This window comes from Anguilla rostrata, chromosome 9 (genome assembly GCF_018555375.3).
Source record: "Anguilla rostrata isolate EN2019 chromosome 9, ASM1855537v3, whole genome shotgun sequence".
Lineage (NCBI taxonomy): Eukaryota > Metazoa > Chordata > Actinopteri > Anguilliformes > Anguillidae > Anguilla > Anguilla rostrata.
The window spans coordinates 13,905,106-13,927,425 of NC_057941.1; the positions used below are offsets into that span (position 1 = coordinate 13,905,106).

The following is a 22,320-nucleotide window of genomic DNA, read 5'->3' on the forward strand; positions in this document are numbered from 1 at the left end:
TACCGGATATGCGCAAATGGTTCCTACTGTGATATGATGAACAGTGTTCCAGCCCATGGTTCAGTAACTTCAGTTTTGGTTGTGCTGATGAAAACATTGTTTAATGATGTCCTATTAACATAAAATGTTTACTGGAAGAGACGTGCATTCAGATGAAGCTTTTAAATATATAATGTGAAAAGAAAATTGACATTACGCATTTCTTTAATTTTAGTAACACATTTAATGTCTCTTATTCACACATATGTAATGTAATGTAATGTAACATGCACAAAAAAAAAACTGTGTTACAGCTCTGTGCCTCACAGGATAAAATCAAACCAGTGTTACTGCTTAGAAAATATTCATTTCTGCAAACCACTGTTACTGTTACTGACAGCTGAGAAAAAAATATGCCAGCACATGTTGCTGATTTAGCTTGGTTTTTACTAAAACTATTGAAAAGCATTCAAATGCTTGCCTTGCATGTGTTGTGCCAGCGCCTTCCAACTATCAGAATAGCATTAGCCTATTCAAACTTCAGGCCAAGGGAGATTCAACTGGAAAGTTTGGATCATTAGACTCATATCTCAAATTTAAATGTGTAAGCTAGAAACATGGCCATGCTGTAGAAATAGTGCTGTTCAAGGGAATCTTTTATTTCATCGAACTTGAGAGCCTAAAAGGTTTTGTAATGCTTTTTCCTGGACTGATATTTGTGTACAAAAATCCTCTCTATTGATATTTATAGTCACTGCTGCAGACATGATCTCATGCCTAGTTCAAAGCTAAGACTTGCGTTCCCCTGGGCTATAAGAAGAATTCTTTGTGTGTACCATGATAAATCACATGAATCATAAAGTTAGATGTCTCCCTAAAATGTATGTCCATTTAAAAATCCTACACCAAAATATTACCTGACATAATTACCTGATACATTATGAAAATTGGCAGAAATGTGTATTATTCATATAACAATAATATATAACATGTTTTATATAAACATGTTTTTTTTCTGTGCACCAGATATTTTGATCAAATGTTTGGCTCTAGATCAGTCTACAGATGAGCTGTTGGGAAGCCACATATTGTGTGCACTGTGAGTGGAAAGTAATGAGTCATGGAAAATAATTGGATATCTGTATCCTTCACCTGAGAAGAAAAGTACTTTACTGATATTTCCCAGAACAGAATGGTTTTTATCTCATTGAAAAAACCATGTTGTCAATGCTTAGTTGCTTTTTTTACTGCAAACATTTCAGGTAAGAAAGCACAGATCAACAACCAAGAGCTACTCATATCAAAATGTAATATATACACTAGAGGTTATCAGTGGTTCAAGACCGCATCCCATTCTTCCCACAGTGCTCAAACAGAATTCTCAACACAACCAACAAAAATGTATTTTGTGGATCCATAAATCTTAGTAGTTAATGTTTTCAAACGCACTTATGCACTGAGGCACTATTCCTAATGCATATAGCTACAGATCAATTTAAACTATTCCCTCCACATTTCCTTTCCACATTGAGCCCATGACCAGATAAGGTCTCGTAGAAAATATGATACAGTAAAGTCTTAAAGATTTGGAAACTCTGGAACATTGTCCCTTAGATCAGTGGTCTCCAACCCTCGTCCGTCTCCAACCCAGAGCTACAGGGTTTGCTGGTTTTAGTTTTCACCTTAAAATCAGCACCCAATTGAGACCCAAGACACCAGGTGAGTTGAGTTAACTGTGTAATCAACTGCTCTAATTGATTCATGAAGTGCAGAGTTACTATGAAAACCAGCAGACCCTGTAGCTCTCCTGGACCAGGGTTGGAGACCATTGGTTTAGATCAACCATCAGTTAAATTAACCATCAGTTCCCATTATATAAGTCACAGATAAAAACATTTTTTCTGAAAGACAATTCACTAAACTGCTTTAATTACTATTTTACTATTTTTTAAATTATCTTGTTTTGATATACCGTTTATATAATTAACATTTTATATTCATTGTTTCATTGTTAATTTTATTTTAGGTGAATATTTCTACTTTTAAACCCTAAATAAATTGTGTATCTTGAATTTATCTTTGTTTTATTATGTCTGTAAAGAATGTTTGCCATGCTAACAGCTTCCAGAATAAATATGTAGTTATAAAAGTCCTTGTTTAATAGCTCATGATTCAGCTTACATGTTTTTTAAATAGCTTGCAGAAAAAACCAATGATCATGTACAGATTTCAGTAAAGCTAGTCCGTTGTACAGTGAGAATTGCAGAATCGGATTTTGTTTGTCAGGCTTTAAGTACTCACAGCCCTCCCCCCGGTAATTATTTAGCCATTAACCTGATTCAATAAAAATCACTTAATCTAGATGCCAATCTTGAAAGTTGAGTCACACGTGTGTCCAGTTTGTGTAATCATTTCGTTCCTTCTCTGGCACGTCTCCTCTTGTCCCACACTGGTGCTTGAGATGAGATGGCGGTAGCAGCTCAGATATTCATTCCGTCAGAGCAGATTAGAGCCAGGGTTCCCGATCCAGATACTCTACCTGCTAATTTGGAGGCTTCGCAATTTATTGGCACGTCTCCACCCTGCTCTGGCTCTGTCTCAGTTGTTGTACTCTGTCCAATGGCATTCAAGGGAGAGGAGGGAGGAATAGTAGTACTGTGGCTAAGCACGTTTCTGGAACAATTCTCCCTCTTCATGCAAACAATGGCTTACATCCTCCTTGCCTGGAATTTTGTGCACTGAGCACACATCCAATAACCACGTCAGACAACCACCATTTGGGCTGTGCATCATATTACCTCACAGAGGTGATAATTACCTGCATGTGACGAGATAAATCACCTAAAAAAAGGTTCCTCAGACAGCCCCTCCCCCACCCACCTCTGGGAAGTTAGAACCCACTTGGTTCCCTCTCCAGCTGCCCCCACTTCCCCTTCCCCCTCCTTGATTTCTCCTGAGGACACCTGTCAGTGCTCTGGTTCTACACTGGGGTTCACAGGATTTTGGAGCTGGGATCATGCAGATTTTAATTTCCAATCGGTTTGCACCTGGGGTTGATGGGCCGTGGAAAGTGAAAGGTGCTCAGCTCTCTCTCAAACTTCCGCGTGGCGACAGAAGCGCGGGAGAGGAGAATGTGCCACAAGAGCAAGTCTTTAACCCCCCTTCTCCCCAGTAACCCACAATTTTGTTTCATTTGCCTAACTCTACTTTCACATCTTCAGTTAGCCAGCAGCATATTTACTCTCCACATATAGATAAACAACTAAATCATGAATTAAAGAAATTGAAAAAAGAACACATGAAAATGCATTTAATCTATTTTCTCAGTGTGATTAATTTATATGCTGCCTTCCGTGCTATGTTTGAAAAGCCCATTCTTGCCATTTATAACCTGAAGACATACCATCAAAAATGAATGTGTGAAGCATCACACTATATCTCTGATATTGCGTGCAGCACTGCTCTGTTTGAACTCTCCATATCCAGGCTGTAGAAACAAATTCTCAGTGACAGACACATCACTAACATTGACTTCACCAGAGAACGTGTGAATTTAACAGTCTCATACTAAAATACAGCACCATTCCCCTGTTGGTATTTGTGTTAAATTTCTTTTGGATCCATGGAGAACAGATATGACAAAATCATTATAGATATTAATATCTTAAGCCCCCTTTCCCTACCCTGAGAAAAGAGATTCAATCATTTGAATAACTTCTCTCTAGTGTTTTCCTTTTGCTTTTCCATGGTAACCAGACAGATGATACCACTGATTCTACAGTCTACTACCCTGAGAAGCAAAAGTGCACAAAAATAAAAACCTTGAAGCATTAATGGAAACTGAAAAATTAATAAAACAGCATTTAAAAAAGTAGTCCAGCAGCAACCAAATTATAGACCACAGATCATCATACAAATGCAATAATTGCTCTTACCTTATGAAATTGCCTTGGAAAAAGCAAAAAGACAGGACACACAGAATCCGTAAGAATTGTGATAGCATTCTCTGGCTCAGACTATCAACCATGCTGGACAATCTGTGGGTCAAATAATCTGAGGAATTATCAAATCCACTGAGCAGCATGTGAAACTTGGTAAAAGAACATTGCTTGGGGTCTATGATCCGTGCAAATCCTTATAGAAAGTACTTCCCCTTCGCTCTCCCAATCTTTCCTCACAGGTGTAAAATTCAGGAGTCTCTTGCCTGGATGGAGCGCACTGGTGTGAGATGTGTGCATGTGTGTGTTTGTATGAGGGAATGTATGCTTTTCTCTTTCTTTCCTTCTTTCTTTTTTTACAGACTGATGCTCACTCCAGGGATTATAAATGGGGAGGATTTAAAGAGCCAGCAGCACATTTGATGCCTGTGAGCTGCTACTCGCTCCCAACATGACTGAAAGGAGGGGTATTTATGAGCGAGAGAACGGGAGTGGGGCATAGAATCTTTGGAGCTGAATAGTGCACATGAAGACGGAAGTGTTTTTTTTTAATTCTCACTTTTAATCTTGAATATTGGGGGACAATGCAGATGGATCTATCTTTTGGTTTTATTTGAATGTGAGGCCATGTGTTCATAGGAGCTTATAGTCTGTGAAGGCATCTGGTATTTTAGGCTATGGTGACCAGCAGCAGTCACTACAAATGTATTTGTTTTACCTTCTGATAAAAATTTAAGTGGATGGAGAATCACTCAAAGTGGCAATTAGCAACCACTGTTTTGGCATTTTGTTTTCTCTGAACGTCCTGTACTTCCTCCTGCTACAAAGTAAATTGGTTCAAAATGGCATCTTCCTATAGTTTCACATTTTAGAAATAAATACACTTGCATTTGAAGAAAATAAAAAAAATGGCAATGGGTAATGGAAAAATATATTCTTAACATTTGGGAAAATGGGGGCAGGGTGTCTTTTAAGAGCATCATGCATTTATAATGTGCTGTTAATAATATTTGTAGCCCAAAGTGCCTATTAGCCATAAAAATAAAAACAATGAAACAATTAAATCTATCAATGCATTGGCCCCACTCGATCCACTGGGAGGCCGTGGGAATATCTATAGCCTCCTGGATAGCATTTCATGATGTTACAGAAACTCACTCACACACGCACAAATACATGAAGAAAGAAGTGTAACTCATTATAAAACTAGCAAAAAGTGCTTACTGATGATAAATAGAAACATTATTAAATTCCCACTGTTACAGAGCTGATGTTTGTTTGAGGAGCCACTTCTTTTTCAATGTTTTTACTTACTGTGCTTTGCTGTTGTCTATAGCTTATCATCTTCCACTCCTGGTGATATTAATGTGGCAGTCTGCGACCCCAAGAGGTCTTCCACAGTGGTCCTTAAATATGGTAATTCAATCCTAGATTTTCCCCTTTTTTCTAGGCTTTGATTTTGGAGATCCATCTTACTTGCATTCAAAATCCTTGCATTTTGAACCCCATCACTTAGTTCCTGTCCTGAGAATACAGAACAATCCACTTCTGGTAAGATACAAAGGAAAACGAGAAAGCACAACAATAATGTCTTTTAATCGTAATGGAGTTTAGCCTGTAGTTAGACTAACTCCCTACATAGCACGATCAAGCTTAAGTATTTGCCCCAGAAATTATGGAGCTCACTGTACATTTCATCTTGAAATAGCTGGTAATATTTACTTAGGTTCCCAGTTTTTTTCCCAGTAAGAACTTAAAAATAATAAAAAAATCCCACATGAAAAAAATACATATTGTTATCACTATGGAAAAAATTAATTAAAGTCAGCAACTGTAACAATAATGCATGCTCTGAGTCATAACATAGATTTTATAATATTTAGTGGTTATATAGTTCTTGGTATTACTGTTGGCTCTGACATGGTTCTTCATTTGCATGTAATTAGGATGATTCATGATTTGAGAGTGCTAAAAACTCATCGGCAAGGCTATAGTTTCCCGCAGGCGAAGATGTTACTGGTTGGCAAATATCATAATTCAATTGGAAATTTTTTTCTTACTTAATAGAAAACATGACTAATAGTTCAACTTCTTAATTAATAACTTTATACATTATGATGTACTGCTATGAAATAGACTCACAGTCTACCTCAAGTGGACAGGTTTCCTCTAGACCAGTTAATGAATTAGCATCAACAATGAATATTTTAGGCTAAAACAATGTATACATTTAATTGGGGTTTTAGTAAAAAAAGAAATATTGACATAAAATTTATAAAGGACAGATATAATGATTATTAGAAATCATAATAATAACAATAATAATAATTATAATTATTATTATTTATTTATTTAAAAAATATATTTTTAAAAAAAAAATTTTTTTTTTTTTTTTTTGCTTTCCCCCAGGGGTCTCAAATTAGAATGGCCAATCATATACAGCCATACTCATGCTGTTATCTCCACAGCCAATGTGGGGTAAAGTAGAGAAGCAGACACTCTCCTCCCAAGCATGTGATGTCACCAGATGCTTCTTTTCACACTACAGCCCGCAAGCAAATCTTTCGCAGACTAATAGGCTTTCACAAAATAGTAATTATTTGATTGTCAGAGGAAGGCACATATGCAGCTTTGGCAAGCAGACGGCAGGTGCCTGATCGACCAGCTGGGGTCTCTAGAGAGCAGTGAGGTCCCGTTCGAATGAACTCTGGGAGACACTACTGCCAATGTGGCTGTATCATTAGCCACAGTTGGCACTTGTCGAGATTACGATCCTGACCATTCAGGTCCTATCCAAGCACATGAACAGTGGAGCCAGTGATTATCCTGTACTCTAATGAATTGAGGTTGTTACACTCAGTTTGTCTAGTTGCTTGAAGACAGCTGTGAGGGTCCAGTTGGTTCGCTGCTTGGGTGGCATCCTGTGTCTGGTGTGGAACATCTGACCCCATGGCTAGACGAGGCCCTTCGGCTGCATGCTGACACGAAGCACACGCATGGGTTGATCCATGCAAACTAGTTTCATTTTAAAGCCTTCTATTTGATGCCTCTATTAATGCTGCTAGTGCTTTTTCAGTCAGAGCTGCATTTTATTGTTGCCTCTGGATTTAGGTTGAATGGTTGACTCCCATATTTTTTCCCTTTCCTTTTATCAGGCCATATTATTCCAATGTAATGTTCTTCACCATGGGCTCTAAAGAGCTTCAGCTTTCTCATGTTTTCTGTCATGTTTCATTTGCAAGAAATGACAGCTTGGTGCAACAGTTTTGCTGCTTTGGTTAATCTAATCGGTCCTTGTTCTCCCTGTCTAGAATATTGATGAATTTAATTGAAGATTGTCCTTGTTGCTTTGGAGTGCTATTTACTAACAAGTTATGCAAAGAACACGTGATAGGAGCCCCTTTTCCATATCATGACTTACAAATAACTTTAACCTGTTTGGCTGGGAACTGAGGCAGTGCACATTTGGTGTTTGATATGGGAGATGGTGAGTGAGAGTGGAATGTCAGGCCTGTTTCTTTAAATGACTCACAGTACTCCAGCAGTGGTAACTATGGACATGTCTTTCTGTAGCCCCTTTGGGTGTTGGAGTGTGGGGGAGGACAGAATGAATGTAATGTTTAAACTTTAATGTAATATGGTAAATGAAGTGTACAAAGTGGGTTTTCTCATAGATTGAATGTACAGCAGATCCCCTGTGATATTTCTTTCATCTGCACTGTGTCTTTGTATTTACACTTTGAGACCTGCACTTCCAATCTCCTAAACTACACAAATAAATATCCAGTACATGTGTATTTTGTGGTGCCAGACAGAGTGAGAGTGCAGCAAAAGGCAGATTCTGTGTGCTGGAGGGGAGCTGTCTGTTCAGCACCTGAAGTGTTTCTGATACATGGAAGGGCTGCAGGACCTTGGACAGTGCTACCTACATTCACAGGCAGGGTAGCAGCTGTAGCTGTAGCATCCCTAATCATGCCAGCTGCTACCCATTACCTGGATTGAGGGCTCTATAAAAGGCCTTGCCAGGTCTAGAAGAGAGACCTTTTGCTATTGGCAACCACATGAGCTTTCTGTTGTTATTTCCCTAACCATTTTTTGTCATGCCTTTTTGATAGCACTGGCTTTGTCGTTGTTTCGTGTTCTCATTTAGTTTTTTTATTGTTCCCTGCAAGGCAGACAGCCAGCCCTTTTTCCTGAGTTTGTCTTTTCCATTCGCCATGTGATGCAGTGACCACTCCAGCACTGTCTGTAAAAATGCATATGTAAATACAGATATAATGAGAGTATGACTGTTAATTTGTCATGCCAGCAAGAACGTTTGCAGAACCAACTGTTTTCTAGACAGTGGCAGCAATAGAACCATCGGAATCAACATGTCTTTTCCCCGAACTCTGTTTCAATTGCTGACACAGTATTTTGTGATTAAGTGATTGTTTATATTGCTTTGATATTGTCATTTCACAATGAAATTGAAAATGAGTAATTTTAAGTGAACATTTTGCTGGTCCACTCAGCAGGATATTATAATTTACTGCTGTTATTTGTATCAGCCTTTAATACTGCCCCGGTATCAGCCTCTACTCTAATAGCAATGTTTTTTTATCACTTGAATTTCATTAATACTGCATAGATATATACATTATTCATAAATATAAGCTATTCTATTTATAGCTATTTACAGATCTATTTTACCAATTGCCCTCAACCATAGCCTCCAAAACTATAATTTATGAATTTGTGTGGACATCCTCATCTATTTGGATGTTACCACAACCCATGTCGTGATAAGTTACGTTGTTGCTTGTGAGTCAATGTTTACACATAATGCCTACATTTTTTTCTTGATTAACATCAGTATGTGCGGGGGAAAAAACAGTGAACGCGTATTATAGGGCGTTTTAATTTATGTTCTCAGTTATTTCCCACCTCTAATATAATCATACCAACTAGGTAGTATGAATGCAACATCATGGACTGCATGTGCATTGGCTTTAATTTTATCTGACTAGTTTCAGTTATGAATGTAACTGAAATGGCTAATGACTAGACTATTGACATCTCAAAGCTGTTTTAAGTAAAATGTCATAGTGCTAGGCTAAATATTTTCTGAATAAATCTGAAAACTGTTTATGGTGACTCTATCCTCCTCTAATATGCTGACAATGTCTCTTATGAATGGACATGCTGAGCTTGTACTGGAAAGAAGTTGCTTTTCTCAAGCATACAAAACAGACCTACCTTTGCCACAATGGCCACCAACCATGATAAATCAACTGTAGCAGGTCATATGCATAAATTTCAATTCTCTTCTCCCTTCTTCTCACTTTTTGTGGCCTAACATCAAAACACCCTTAACTGCATGCATATGCATTATCCCAAACATGCTAGTTTTAGGGATGCTGCATTTCTCATTTTACCAGCGCAAACCTCTGATGTGACACTTTAGTAAATATGGACAAACACAATTTGTCATGTCAGCATCTATAAAAGCTCTGCAAATCCTTACTAAATATGACCCAAACTATCACTATCACTACATCCTTAAAATGCAAAGTAGGATGAGGTTTACCTGAAGAAGTACACACCACTTCTGTATGGACTATAGATTATACAATTAACTGAACACTTTACTGGTAATTTGAAGGCCTCTAACTTTGTGGGGTCTGTTTAAGATTAACCTTGTGAAACACTATATGGCCAAAAGTATGTGGACACCTGACATCCAATATCTCATCCAAAATTATGGGCATTAATATGGCGTCCACCCTTTGCTGCTATAACAACCTCCACTCTCCTGGGAAGGCTTTCTGCTAGATGTCCGAGCATTGCTACAGGGATTTGACTCCGTTTAGCCAGAAGAGCATAAGGTCAGGCACTGATTTGGCAGTTAGGCATGGCTCGCAGTTGGCTTTCCAATTAATCCAAAAGGTGTTGGATAGGGTTGAGGTCAGGACCCTGTGCAGGCCATTCAAGTTATTCTACATCGTTCTCGACAAAACCACTTCTGTATTGACCTCTGTGTTCCCAGCGGCATTGTCATGCTGAACCAGGAAAGGTGCTCCCTCAAACTATGGGGGAAGCACAGAATCAACTAGAATGTGATTGTATGCTGTAGTATTAAAATGTACCTTAATTGGAACTAAGGGGCCTACTCCAAACCATGAAAAACAGCCCCAGACCAAGAGGTGTCCAGATACTTTTGGTCATAGAGTATAAAATATATCCTCTCCTCTCTTGTATATAAATCCTCTCCTGAGACAAAGTGCTCCTGATTTTTTGTGAATCCCCTTATGAATTTTTTCAGATTACATCACAGGACCATAGATGAATTTGAATAATCCAAAACAAAAGGTTAAAAATACATAAAAGACAGATGAATCATTGAAAGAAAAGTGAGGAAATATGGTTGTTCTGTTGAACCTTTCCCATCAGATATAGGATAAGCACAATTTATTAGTTTACAATTAGTTTGCTCTTTTTTATGGGCTTCCATGTAAAATATTTTCAGTGGAATTATTTTTGATAAGTGCATATTCATATTCATTCCATCTTTGCTCTTTGAGTTCCCACCCGTTGAGAGCTTTTTACTTCTATAAGAGAGTAATGTTACAGATGTTCTGGGCATTTTAAACTTTTGCATTTGTTCTTTATAACTTATTAGGGTCTGCGGACTATTTCCCAAAGCTATATTTTCTCAGATCTACACCAAATTAAGCATTTTTCATCAAAAAGGGAACTGGAATAAATAGAATGGGGGGTGATTTAGTACTACATTCAAGGCAAGTAAAGCAAATAACTTAACATATACACATTTTACTAAAATGACTATTCAAGGCTATTAAGGCCAACGTACCAAGTTCAAACCAGGATAACTACAAACACCAGAACTCAGTATACAGCAACACACTTGACAACATTTAAATAAAAGAGAGATCTCAATATGTGTGTTCTGTCTTTCAGGAATGCCAGGGTAATATATTGATAAAATTAATTTAAAAAGTGTTTCGCCCTTTTTTCTTTGAATTATGGTCGATGTATTGTCCAGCAAAGTAATATAATGCTGTTCTGCTTAAAACCGGGTAGTATGACTATGCTTAACCCCAGCTCTGGGAATTTCCTTGCTGAGCTAGTTGTGTTAGACATCTTTTTTTGATTATACACCTGTTCATGCTTAAATCACGAGCACTCGCAGGAGACCCAGGTCCCCAAATCTTAGAGCCACAGCTGTCTTTGTAAATAGAAAGCACAGAGGTTGTGAGGTAATTGAATTAAAACTTGTCATGAGCAGGTTCATGGGCCTCTCACACATGTTAATACAGCACACAAGGGAGTCTTATTAAAGTCTTGTTAAATGACCATTTAATGAGTGCACGAGAAGGTGTAGAAGTAAATAAAATAAAAATAAACTAAAGCCAAATTAAGTCAACCTTTTTCAACCTGACAGTGCAATAGTCAGGAAAGGTTCCACTAGATCTGTACCATAACAGTACAATTTTATTTCTGGAATACTACAGGGATAGAGAATAGTTGCTTGTGTGCAATAGATAGACTTATTATAAAATGATTTCTTTTTAGTTGTTATAAATGATGCACTGTTTTGTTTTTCTTTTCTTTGGGGATGGGAATGTAAAATCTCCTTTGGTCCATCTCCTTCAAAATCAAAATTATTGGTATTAGTTGACATTCATATAATCAGTAGGTTGGCTTTGACATATGATGTTTCAGCGAATGTCATTTAATCAGTCATAATTGCTTAAAAGTTGCTCCTTGTGCCCAGGATCCACAATATCAATAATTTTCAGTCTTATAATTGTTTCTAAAACCTTTCTTCCCTGCATTCTTCCCCCTTCCTTTTTCTGTTATCAAAACACCCTCAGCTTAAACAGCACACTGAAGCTTCCAGTTTTCTTTTAATGTGAAAATCAACATTTGCAGATCTTTTACATGGCACATTAAGCTGACCCTTGGCATTGGTGGTGCATTGGATTAAGCTCACAGGCTCTTTTCATGCATTTTCAGCTAAAGAGGAGAGGGCACTGAATCGCATTGGCCCTGAAGAGAAACAGCTCCTTACACTCGTTATGTGAGTTAATTGCTCCTCAACCTTGGCTGGGTAATTTATTTAGCCTTGTGTGCTCTTCCAGTAGAATAACTCTTGGTGCTCCTCTGAGCTTCCATCTTTCTGACTTAGCATTGAGATGTTTTTACTCCACTCCTGATGGTCTGTTCATGCTGAGGCATGGATGCCTGGGGGGTGAATGCATTCATTTGTTTGTCAGCATTAGCTCAGTGGAGAGAGGAGAGTCAGACTGAACCTCTAAGTGTAGTAATTTCTTTATACAGAGCCAGATTCTGAATAATTCAGCATCACAATCATATTTGTTTTGTTTCAATGTCTCCTTACGCCCGTGAAAATGAGAAATAGAATGCGGATGCAGTATAGTGCAGATACTGGCTCCATGCAAATTTGAAATGTCTTATTATGCTGTCTTATCAATACCAGAATGCTCACTCTCCTTTCGGCGAATGAATCATCAAATTTATCTCATTTGCTTTGTTCAAAAAACCAGTCAAAGGGGAATGTAAGGATGCATGCAACCTGTGATCCAATTGCTTACAGGTCCAGTGAGGAAGATGCTGACAAGAATGAATATGAATATGTGCATGTGTTAACTTTCATGACAAAGCTTAGGACCCCAGACCGATGTAAAGGCAACTCAGGGCAACCTTTCTGTGAAACTATATAGTGAGTTTCACTATAGCACACACTACAATGCCTATGTCTCCACAGGCTTGGCTGAAAAATAGTTTCTCCTCAAATACCCAGACCACCATTTTCCTGTGACAACAGCTGGTTGGTGGCAGTTTATCAATCCCCCATACAGCACAAGTACTGTATGGAGGATTATCAGCAGCTGCATTGCTGATCCATTCTTACCATACAGTGCTTTACCTCTGTACCCCAGATTTCACACCATAATTAAACTCCCCTCTTAAAACAGGGATGTTTTTCCCCACGTGTTTTCACATATTGTGCCTCTTTAGTATTTGATAACACACATGACCCAAACCACACTATTATCCACAGCTCTAACACGATTACCTCTGACAATTATCCTGTAATACCAAATTAAGTGTTCAAACCTTGAGGTACACTTGCAAGAAAAATTTTGTGAACCCTTTGGAATTACCTGGATTTCTGCATTAATTACTCATTAAATGTGGTCTGATTTTATTTTAAATCACAATAACAGACAAACACATTCTGCTTAAACTAATAACACACAATCAATTGCACTTTTCTGTATGTGAAACTTTGTATATAGTAATGGGTAGGACCTCTGTAACACATCCACCAAATGTTCCCTATAGCTGCCGATCAGAATTGCACAATGATTAGGAATTTTAGACCATTCCTCCTTAAAACTGCTTCAATTCATTGATGTTTCTCTGATTTCTTACATGAACAGCCCTCTTCGAACCAAGGACGTTCTTTCTGTGAGGCAACAGTCCTCCTCACTGCACCACTGTGACTTTGATGAAGACCAGTCCGCATTTAAAGAGTAATTAATGCAGAAATCCAAGTAAGTCCAAAGGGTTTACAAACGTTTTCTTGCAACTGTATGCTGAAACAAGATTTTGTGCTGACATGTTTTTGTTTGTCTGTTTTAATAAATTCATGAATATGCCAAAGAAAGAAAGGCATCTTAAACTTATGATTCTCCTTACTCAACAAAAACTTCCTTGGAGCTTCTGAAAGTAAGCTGAATTTTTTCACTTCTTAACTTTGGCTACTTTTTCTTTTTTGTCATTATTTAAAAGGGTATTAACCAAAGGATTTTTCTTTTAACGAAAAGGGTGATTTTTCCCAATGTGAAATTTTGCTGTCAGTGATCTGTGCTTGCTCACCTACTTTTCTTTACAATTCAGATTAATGTACAGGCATTGTTATCATAGTGTGCATATCCACTCACTGTTACCCTTTGCTAGTGATGTCCATGCTGACATCACCCTTGACACATCAGCTTGTGAAATATCAGCACCTGAAGCTGAATGCTGAAGCTCTGTCATACATGTCCCAACAATCACTCTTTGAGGATAGTGGTAGTTTCCTCTTGAAACTATGTTAAACATAATTACAGGCAACCAGGCTTATCCAGAATTTTTTAACATGGCCCTGTGCATGTGATGATGTGATTTGCCTTGATTCATGGTTGAGTTGCACCTGTATGGTGGCTTCTGATGTGAATATAGGCTCATATATACCGATGGGTTTCCATTTTATGCTGAATAGAAGTCAGTCATTTTATAGTTAGAGTTGGGATGATGTGATTACAAAGGGATAACATCAAGGATGCAAAGTGCATACTATGCATTATGACACTGGATGGAATTAGATGTGTTTGATTGAAAAAATGATCAGTCAGTCTTAGTGACTGAGTCCTTGGTAGGCCTACTTAATTTCCTACTAGTTTCCTTCATTTGTATCATGATGAAAATGCAAATCTGACATCAAAAATAATTTAAATCATTCAGCTCAGGAGCACAGTCTTTCTCCAGCAGACTGACGCCCTGTTGAGCAAGCTGCTTTGCAGTTGTGCTTCCCGGAGTACAGATTCTTTTTTTTATTTTTATGTGGCTGGGTTTTCACACAAATCCAGGCAATGTAGGGCTTGTCTTCTTGAATTTATTCAGTCTGTATGTCCATGTATTCTCTGTCTCACCCTAATAAGCCTAACTAAGGAACAGTTATCACAATAACACAGCCTGAAATTTAATAAGCAGCAATAAATTGGGGTCTCCCGCTAGGGCAAGCAAGTGAATCTAATCCTCTTAGATAGAGAATGATATGCAAGACATTTCTGTATTCTGGATAAATCTAGGGCACTCAAAAACAGGCAAAAATGCAAATGGCTGATTATTGTTGTAAGGTCTCCAGTGAGGAATTAGACAAGAATTTTTCACACAAGCGGGTATAATCATCTTTTGCCCAACACACGAGAAAACAATTAACATATGGTTGACTGCATATTGTTAAATTTCCATCTCAACCCCTGCACACAGGCCAAAAATATCCCTTTGAACTTGTCCCTGTATATTCATTTGGTATTATGGGATAACTGTCAGTGGCATTAAGGAATAACTGTCAGTGGTAATTTTGTTAGAGCTGTAGATAATAGTGTGGTTTGGGTCGTGTGTATTATCAAATACTAAGGAGGCACGATATGGGGAAAACATCACTGTTTTAAGAAGGGAGTGAAAATGGAATAATCTACAGATATCTCTCTCAAATCACAACATTGATGTAAACCAGATAGTCAATTCTCTGTCAAACAGTTTGTCACAGTCACAGAAAAATATTTGTATTTTGAAGGAAGAAATACAGACACTATAACACCAAATTGATCAATAAACAACATCAAAACAGCCAATGTAAAGGTCTGAAAAAGATCTAATCACATTTGGTAAAAGATAATATATCAATTTTTGATTAATTATATATTAACAAACATGAACATACAAGGTAACATGAATAAAAATAAATATGAATACTAGTGCTTGAAAACTATTTACAATATTACAATCTACTTACAATACTAACAGACAACTATTTGCAGGCCATAAAGTCATCTGAAGACTGAATGCAAACTCTTCACTATGTAGTGGCAAAATAAAAAATGTTCTGCTCTGTCTCTAATGGTACATGTCACCTCTAGATCTTTGTAAATTAGGTAAACTAGTATGTCCTCCTGAGCACGCACTACTAAATCACACCACACAAAACCAGTCAAGAGGATCTGTCCTTGGACTTGCCAGTAGTATTGATGCTGCTTCCTGAGTTTCAAAGCACCACTTGACATTTTCAGATAGGGGCAGTCAACATAGCTCTGGATGTTGGGGCATTTGATTTCCAAGAGACCAAATTGTGGGTTCTCAGTGTGTTGAAAAAATGGCAACCCAGCCATGGAGCTTCAGGGTGAACAACAAACCCACATGGTGAGTAGTTGATGTTTTTCTCTTGTTGTCGGTAGTTTCTGCTGGTATGAGAGCATGTTCCCTGCTTGTATAGCCCCAAAGGAAAATTCATCAAATGGGACTGCAGCTGATGTGCCCATTGTTGTAACCAAAGGTGCAATTAAGGGAGTCCTTGTATACCTCTGTCACTGTCAGAATGGCAACATTGGGCATTTTTCTCCATCCATAACTTTATAAAGTGAACTTCTGGAAAATCTTAAAAGGAAAACAACATTGATAAATTATACATACCTGTATTACTATTGCAGGGGGCAGGAATATACCTGAAAAAGGTAAAACAAATCGACTGGAGCTCTGTTGTGAGATTTAACCTCCATTAACTTGTGTACTGGACATTTCATTCACATGCATCTCCTTTTATTCTTTTGAGCTACTCTGTCAATCCCTGCTGTATTGTAAAGAGGACGTCCTGGGCTTTCCAGTGATATGTCATGTGATAGGCTGGGATGCTGGGAACTTCCTCTTCCTTTTCATCCAAAATGGACGGCATAGCAGCAAGCACATTTTATGGAAAGAGGAGAGGTAAGTCAAATATTGTTTATCTATTGTTTTTTTTGCTATGATAATCATATATGTTCTTGTTTATTAACATGTCAGGAATGATATATTTAGTTCTGAAAGCAGTTAAATTATTTGTGTTTTGAAATAACAGTTCTTTTATGAATGTCAATTATAGTAGACACCAAGACCATCTTAATGTACTTAATGTTAATGACTTGACATTGTTGTAGGAGACGGAACTGAAGCAGAGAGCATTCTTTACCGGATAGTTGAGGGAGATTCAGATTTGGAGCTGTCAGATGATGAGAGACATGAGGATGAGTTTGAACCTGGGATAGAAGAAGATGCAGGAGGCTCAGATGAGCAGACAGATACAGACACAGAGACAGACAGGGACGAGCAGGAAAGACGTCGTCCTCTGTGGGCCAGGAGTAGCACGTATGTTTTATTTAGTTCCAGGATAATATATTCAGTTCCACTAATTAGCCACTATTGATATTCATCAATAGTGACTAATATTGCTATGCATCAGTGATATTTATCAGTGATCCTTGAGGTTTGAAGATTTACAAAGTGGTGTCATGAAATACATGCAAATTTCTCCAAGAATGCAAAGTTTATGATTATGAGTATGGTCAATAGGAGACCATATCACATCCATAACACTGGAATTGTCTCAATGATGCACTACTTCCTGACTGCATTTAATCCAAATAGATTTGTGTGAGGTTTAATTATTATTCCTGTTATTACCTTTCATTTATTGGTGTTTCTTTCCATCATAATAGATTCACACCTGTGCTACCTGGGCTTCCTGACTGTCAAGGTGACCCTACAACCCATGCAGACTGGAGTCCAATTCAGTACTTTTCCCAGTACATTGACAACAAAGTCTTTGAAGATTTGGCAGTATTCACAAATCAAAGAGAGCTGCAAACTAGAGGAGTGTCTCTGAATACTACTCCACAAGAAATTAAGATCTTCTTTGGCATATCAGTCCACATGGCCTGCCTTGGCTATCCCAGAATTAAAATGTTTTGGGCCAAAAAAAACAAAGTGCCAGTTATAAGCAGCAAAATGGCAAGGGATAGATTCTTCAAGCTGAGAAGCTCACTCAAGATTGTCGATGACCTGGATGTAACGGAGGAAACAAAGGAGGCAGACATTCTTTGGAGAGTCAGGCCATTACTTGACCTCACGAGGCAAGGCTGTATCAGCCTTCCAAAGTCTGAGAAGCTCTGCATTGATGAACAAATCATCCCTTTCACAGGCCGCTGTCCAGTCAGGCAATATGTTCCAGGCAAGCCAAACTCTACTGGCCTAAAGGTCTTTGTCCTTGCTTCTCCAAATGGTATGATGCTGGATTTTGAAGTGTACCAAGGGCAGAATACATTCAGGGGCCAAAGATTAAGCATTGGAGCAGCAGCAGTTCTACGCATGGTTGAATCTGTTCCCACAGGAAGTCACCAATTCTTCGACCGATACTTCACAACAATCAATCTCATGGATGCATTGCTGGCAAAGGGCCTTCCAGCAACTGGAACCATCATGAAGGACCGAGTCCCAAAGCCGTGCCAGCCTCCAGGAGACAAGCAGTTGCGAAAAGAGAGGAGAGGAGCATCAGTGTCAGTGGTCAGAAAGAGTCCTGAGCTGGCAATAACGAAATGGTTCGACAACAAACCAGTGCTGGTGGCTTCCACTGTACATGGAAAAGATCCTGAAGATATCTGCACCAGATGGTCCAACAAAGAAAAAGTCCATGTCCAGCTGAGAAGACCAGCAGTGATCAGACAGTAAAATGGCAACATGGGTGGCGTGGACCTATGTGACTGCATGCTGAGCTTGCGTGGATCCAATACAAGTCTGACAGAAAAGCGCTTAACCGACCAGCGAAGAGCACCCAACAGTACCTGGACTTCAAATAGCACCTGGCTGAAGAGCTCTTGGATAGTCCCGAACTTGATGACAGCAGTAAAGACAGTGAAGAAGAGTATGAGCCACCAACCAAAATGATTCCCACAACCAGAGCCATCTGTGCGCAGCCTAGGAGCCACGCACATGCCAGAGATGGTGGATGTCAAGCATGCAGAAAGATGCAGAAATAAGGGCTGCAAAAGCAAGGCGTACATGAGGTGTACCAAATGCAAGATGTTTCTCTGAATTACCAAAAAGAAAAATGCTTCCAGGATTATCACCGCTAAAAAAAATAAATAAATAAAAAAAAAACATGCAAAAGAAGAAATGAAGAACGAAGAATGAAGAATAAAATTAGATGGATTTAGGTTTCACAAATAACTAAATCACAATAAAAATAAATATATCTGTTCTACTTTAGTTCTACTGTTCAAATAAACACACTCAAAGGACTCAGGGGACCCATCAAACGGCATGGACATATAACAACAATGCGTTCAGTTTTAATAGAAAATATACTACCATCCTTGCAAAATCCTTGAATTAAGTTGAATGTATTCTTGGTTTAATATCACTCTACAGCCATAATCTGTTCAATTTTTTATCTTCTAAGTTCTAAGTCTTTTCACACTAAAATGGTTCTGTTAGACATGCTACAGTGGACATGCTGTAAAATTAAAAATAAAAATAAATTTTAAAAAGTCTAAATTGTAAGATTTTTATTTTTTTAACCCTAAATAGGTAGGAAATCACAAAAAAAGAAATTGGAAGACACTTTTTTCCTCGGTTCTCAGGATATACTATACTATATATTTTGCTGGTGTGTATGCAGGATTTTGTTTCTCCCAGTTATCCTGGCTAAATGGACTAATTGGCTTATACACACAGGCTGGTTCACTTGTTAAACCAAGAAATTCTGCCAAATAATTGGTTCTAAAACTCTTTTGAATCAATAAATAATTGATTTCTGATTGAACAATCAGACAACCCATTTATTTATTTTTATATTCGGATATAGTTGCTTTGATCTTCATAATTGTATGTCGTTATGTAGCTGAGAATATCTTTATTGTTTATCTTAAAATTTTTAAAAATGCATTTTTCATACTTTTAGATGGCAAATCTATAATAATGTGAATGCTCATAATGAATATTAAAAGAGGAACTGTATGTATATGTTTCCCAATGAGGGACATATGGGCATGATTCTACCAATGGCTGTTACTTCATTGAAATACATTTAGACTGAAGTAGACTGACGTTTTTATTCTATTCATTTATGTTTTATACATTTTGAGGGCTAATATTGATTAGGCACCATTTGCACACTGTATATAAATGTGTTATGGAAATCCTGAGGTTGTATTTTGCTGTTATTTCTGCCTCTAGGCTAGTTTCAGAGTCAGCAATAAAGTCCACTCTTTTGCATCTCTTTGATCGTGGAATAAGCTCTGAGAGCAAATATGCAGAAAATAAGTCTGTGATGTTGTCGAATTGGCATCAACCAGAATGGCAACAACGGGAGTCGGGGTTGTGCAAGCAAAATGCATCTTTTAAGGTCCTCCTTCAGTCTTAGAATGTAACTGAATCCATGAGAGTGGTCAAAAAGCGGTCCATTATTTGTGATTAGTGAGACAGTGATCCTTCCCCTCCTGTCCACATTAGCCCGCCAGTGCTAGTTGCATGTACATAAACCTTGAGCTGTCCAAGAGATCTATGTGTTGCTGGGTGTCTTTTTTAACAAATCAAACACAAATTCTAGTTACCTGTGGAGAAATGGGGAACACCTTAGCATGACAGGTGGTTGCTTTATGGCTATAGTCCAGCATGCCGCATGACAAGCTTGCCTCTGTCATTATTTATTGTCTTATTGGGAGGTATTATGCTAACTGGGCTGTCAGGTGGGGTTGTTGGGTTTGCCTGGAAGATTTTCCTTTAATTCATCTCCATTCTCTTTTATAAGGCTTAGTTTATATGTCGAGGTGATGTCAGATGCTGTAAATAAACCCTTTCAAGAGTTTGCAGGCCTTTGTGTTTGACTGACTATACTGTCTGGAGAATGCTTCTTAATATTTTTTTAAACCAATATATCTGAGTAGTCTGAAAAAGGAGAAGATGAGCCAGGGATATTCTTCCACTTACAATTTAGTCATTTGGCAGGTGATTTTGGCCAGAGCAACTTACACAGGTGGATTTAATATGGAAGCACCACCAGAGCTAGAGATTGCAAAGGTTGCAATAAAATAAGTGCCACAGTAGAAAAATAATGACCACAAAAATGCAAGCCTGTGAAATAAAGGGACAAAGGGTTATTTTTTAAATATGGAATTTCAGATGTTTGTTGAAAACAGCCAATGAATCTGCTTTCTTGATTGCTTGGGGGAGGTGAGAGCCATGAGGAGCAACTAGCTGGAGCCCAAAGACATGGGACTGCCAGCTATCATGAGGATGCTGAACTGAGAAGTTTGGTTGGATTGCACGGTGTGAACACTGTCTGAAAATAGCAAGGAGCAGCATGGTAAGCCAGGCTGAGAAATTAAAATTGAATGCAGGTTGTCACCAGAAACAGAAGAAAGGTGTTCAAAAGCAGCATGGTGTTGCTCACTGTTCTGTCATCCTGTTACCTGCAGGGCCAGAGCACACACCTGCCTAATTATATCTTTGCTCACATACAGGAAGCTCCTCAGGGTAGAGCCTGGAGTGATAGGCAGTACCATCTCCTCAATTCCTCCAACTGGGAGTATACCTTATTGTAACTGAAGGGGAAAATTATTAACCCTTTAAGGTGCAAGATCACAAATATGTATGTAGAATGTTCTTAACTGAATGCCAATGCTGCATACACTACTGGTGTTAAAAGCAATGGAGTTCTAGAACACCAACCTAGGAAAAAAAAAAAAAACCTTTCAAAAAACCTATTCTTCAAAGGGTTAATAAAGTTGAGCCCATGTTCCTGCAACCTGCTGTCAATACTATGTCTGAGTACTTTCTGCCCATCAAATACAGCATGGTATCAGAAGCAGCTGGAATGTTCCTTTAATGAAACCACAGTTGATTACAGTGCCAACAAAAATCCCATATAAGGACTTAATGTAAAGACAACCTGTTGATCAAAGCAATCACTCGGAATTTTTGAGAACAAGCAAAAGCGCCATAATTCGGGTTGAATGAATGCTTAGCCCCCTCAGGGATCATTAGCCCTGGCCCCCCATACTGCTTATACGGTACGTCTGAAACAACTAACCAAAGGGGTTTCATGAGTGGTGGGAAAAACGTAAAATATGGGGGTTGTTCATCTCCCCCATTTTTTATCCATAATTTTGTTTTGCTCAAAGTAGGAAAGGGGAAAAAAAAAAAAAAAAAACTACTTTTCAGATGGCAACTATCCTGTGTTTCACCTGCTCAGGAGACAATGCTTGAATTTACATTAGGCTGAAACTGTGGTCAAGTTAAACAGTGTTTCCTCTGCTTTCCCTCTCAGGGAAAGCCTTTTTCAGGTTGAAGGATCCCCCAAATGTCTTTTTTTTTCTCCTATTACAATTCTACAAAGGATATCAATAACGTTTTAACACTGAACTGTGTAATTATAAAATGATAAAACTGTGTAATAATATTTCATTGATTTGATAGATTTTGCAAAGCCCTCAAATTGCAGGATTTCACTGTTAAGAAAAGCAGTAAGTTTTTTTTAAAGCTTGAATAAAGCTGGAGATATGGCTGTTTAATGATGCTGTAAATTGTAATTTTATAACAGAAAACAGGTGTTCTCCTCCCTGTATAGTCTTTACATTGTCTGAGTTCAGTATTCTACAGGGAACCATTTGTAGCCATTTGTTTACTGCATAGATTTTTTTTGTTTTATATATCTTTTATTCTTTTAAAGATTGCTATTGCATGCTGCTTCGCCTTGTGGGAGCAAAGCAATACCACAATAGAAAGTGTTGGTTTGTAA

At 38.1% G+C, this 22,320-nt stretch overlaps 1 protein-coding gene across 2 annotated transcripts in view; it reads right to left on the reverse strand.

The window, feature by feature from the left end:
* LOC135263014 (glycine receptor subunit alpha-4-like) overlaps positions 1-4,256 on the reverse strand; it is a 28,666-nt gene extending 24,410 nt beyond the window's left edge. For both annotated transcript variants that reach the window (XM_064350541.1, XM_064350540.1), the window contains exon 1: positions 3,915-4,256. Coding sequence is in view for 1 of the 2 variants with exons in the window: in XM_064350540.1 (XP_064206610.1) it covers positions 3,915-4,063 (149 nt within the window). In the remaining variant the exon portion in view is untranslated. The remainder of the gene's footprint in view (positions 1-3,914) is intronic.
* Positions 4,257-22,320: the final 18,064 nt, after the last annotated feature.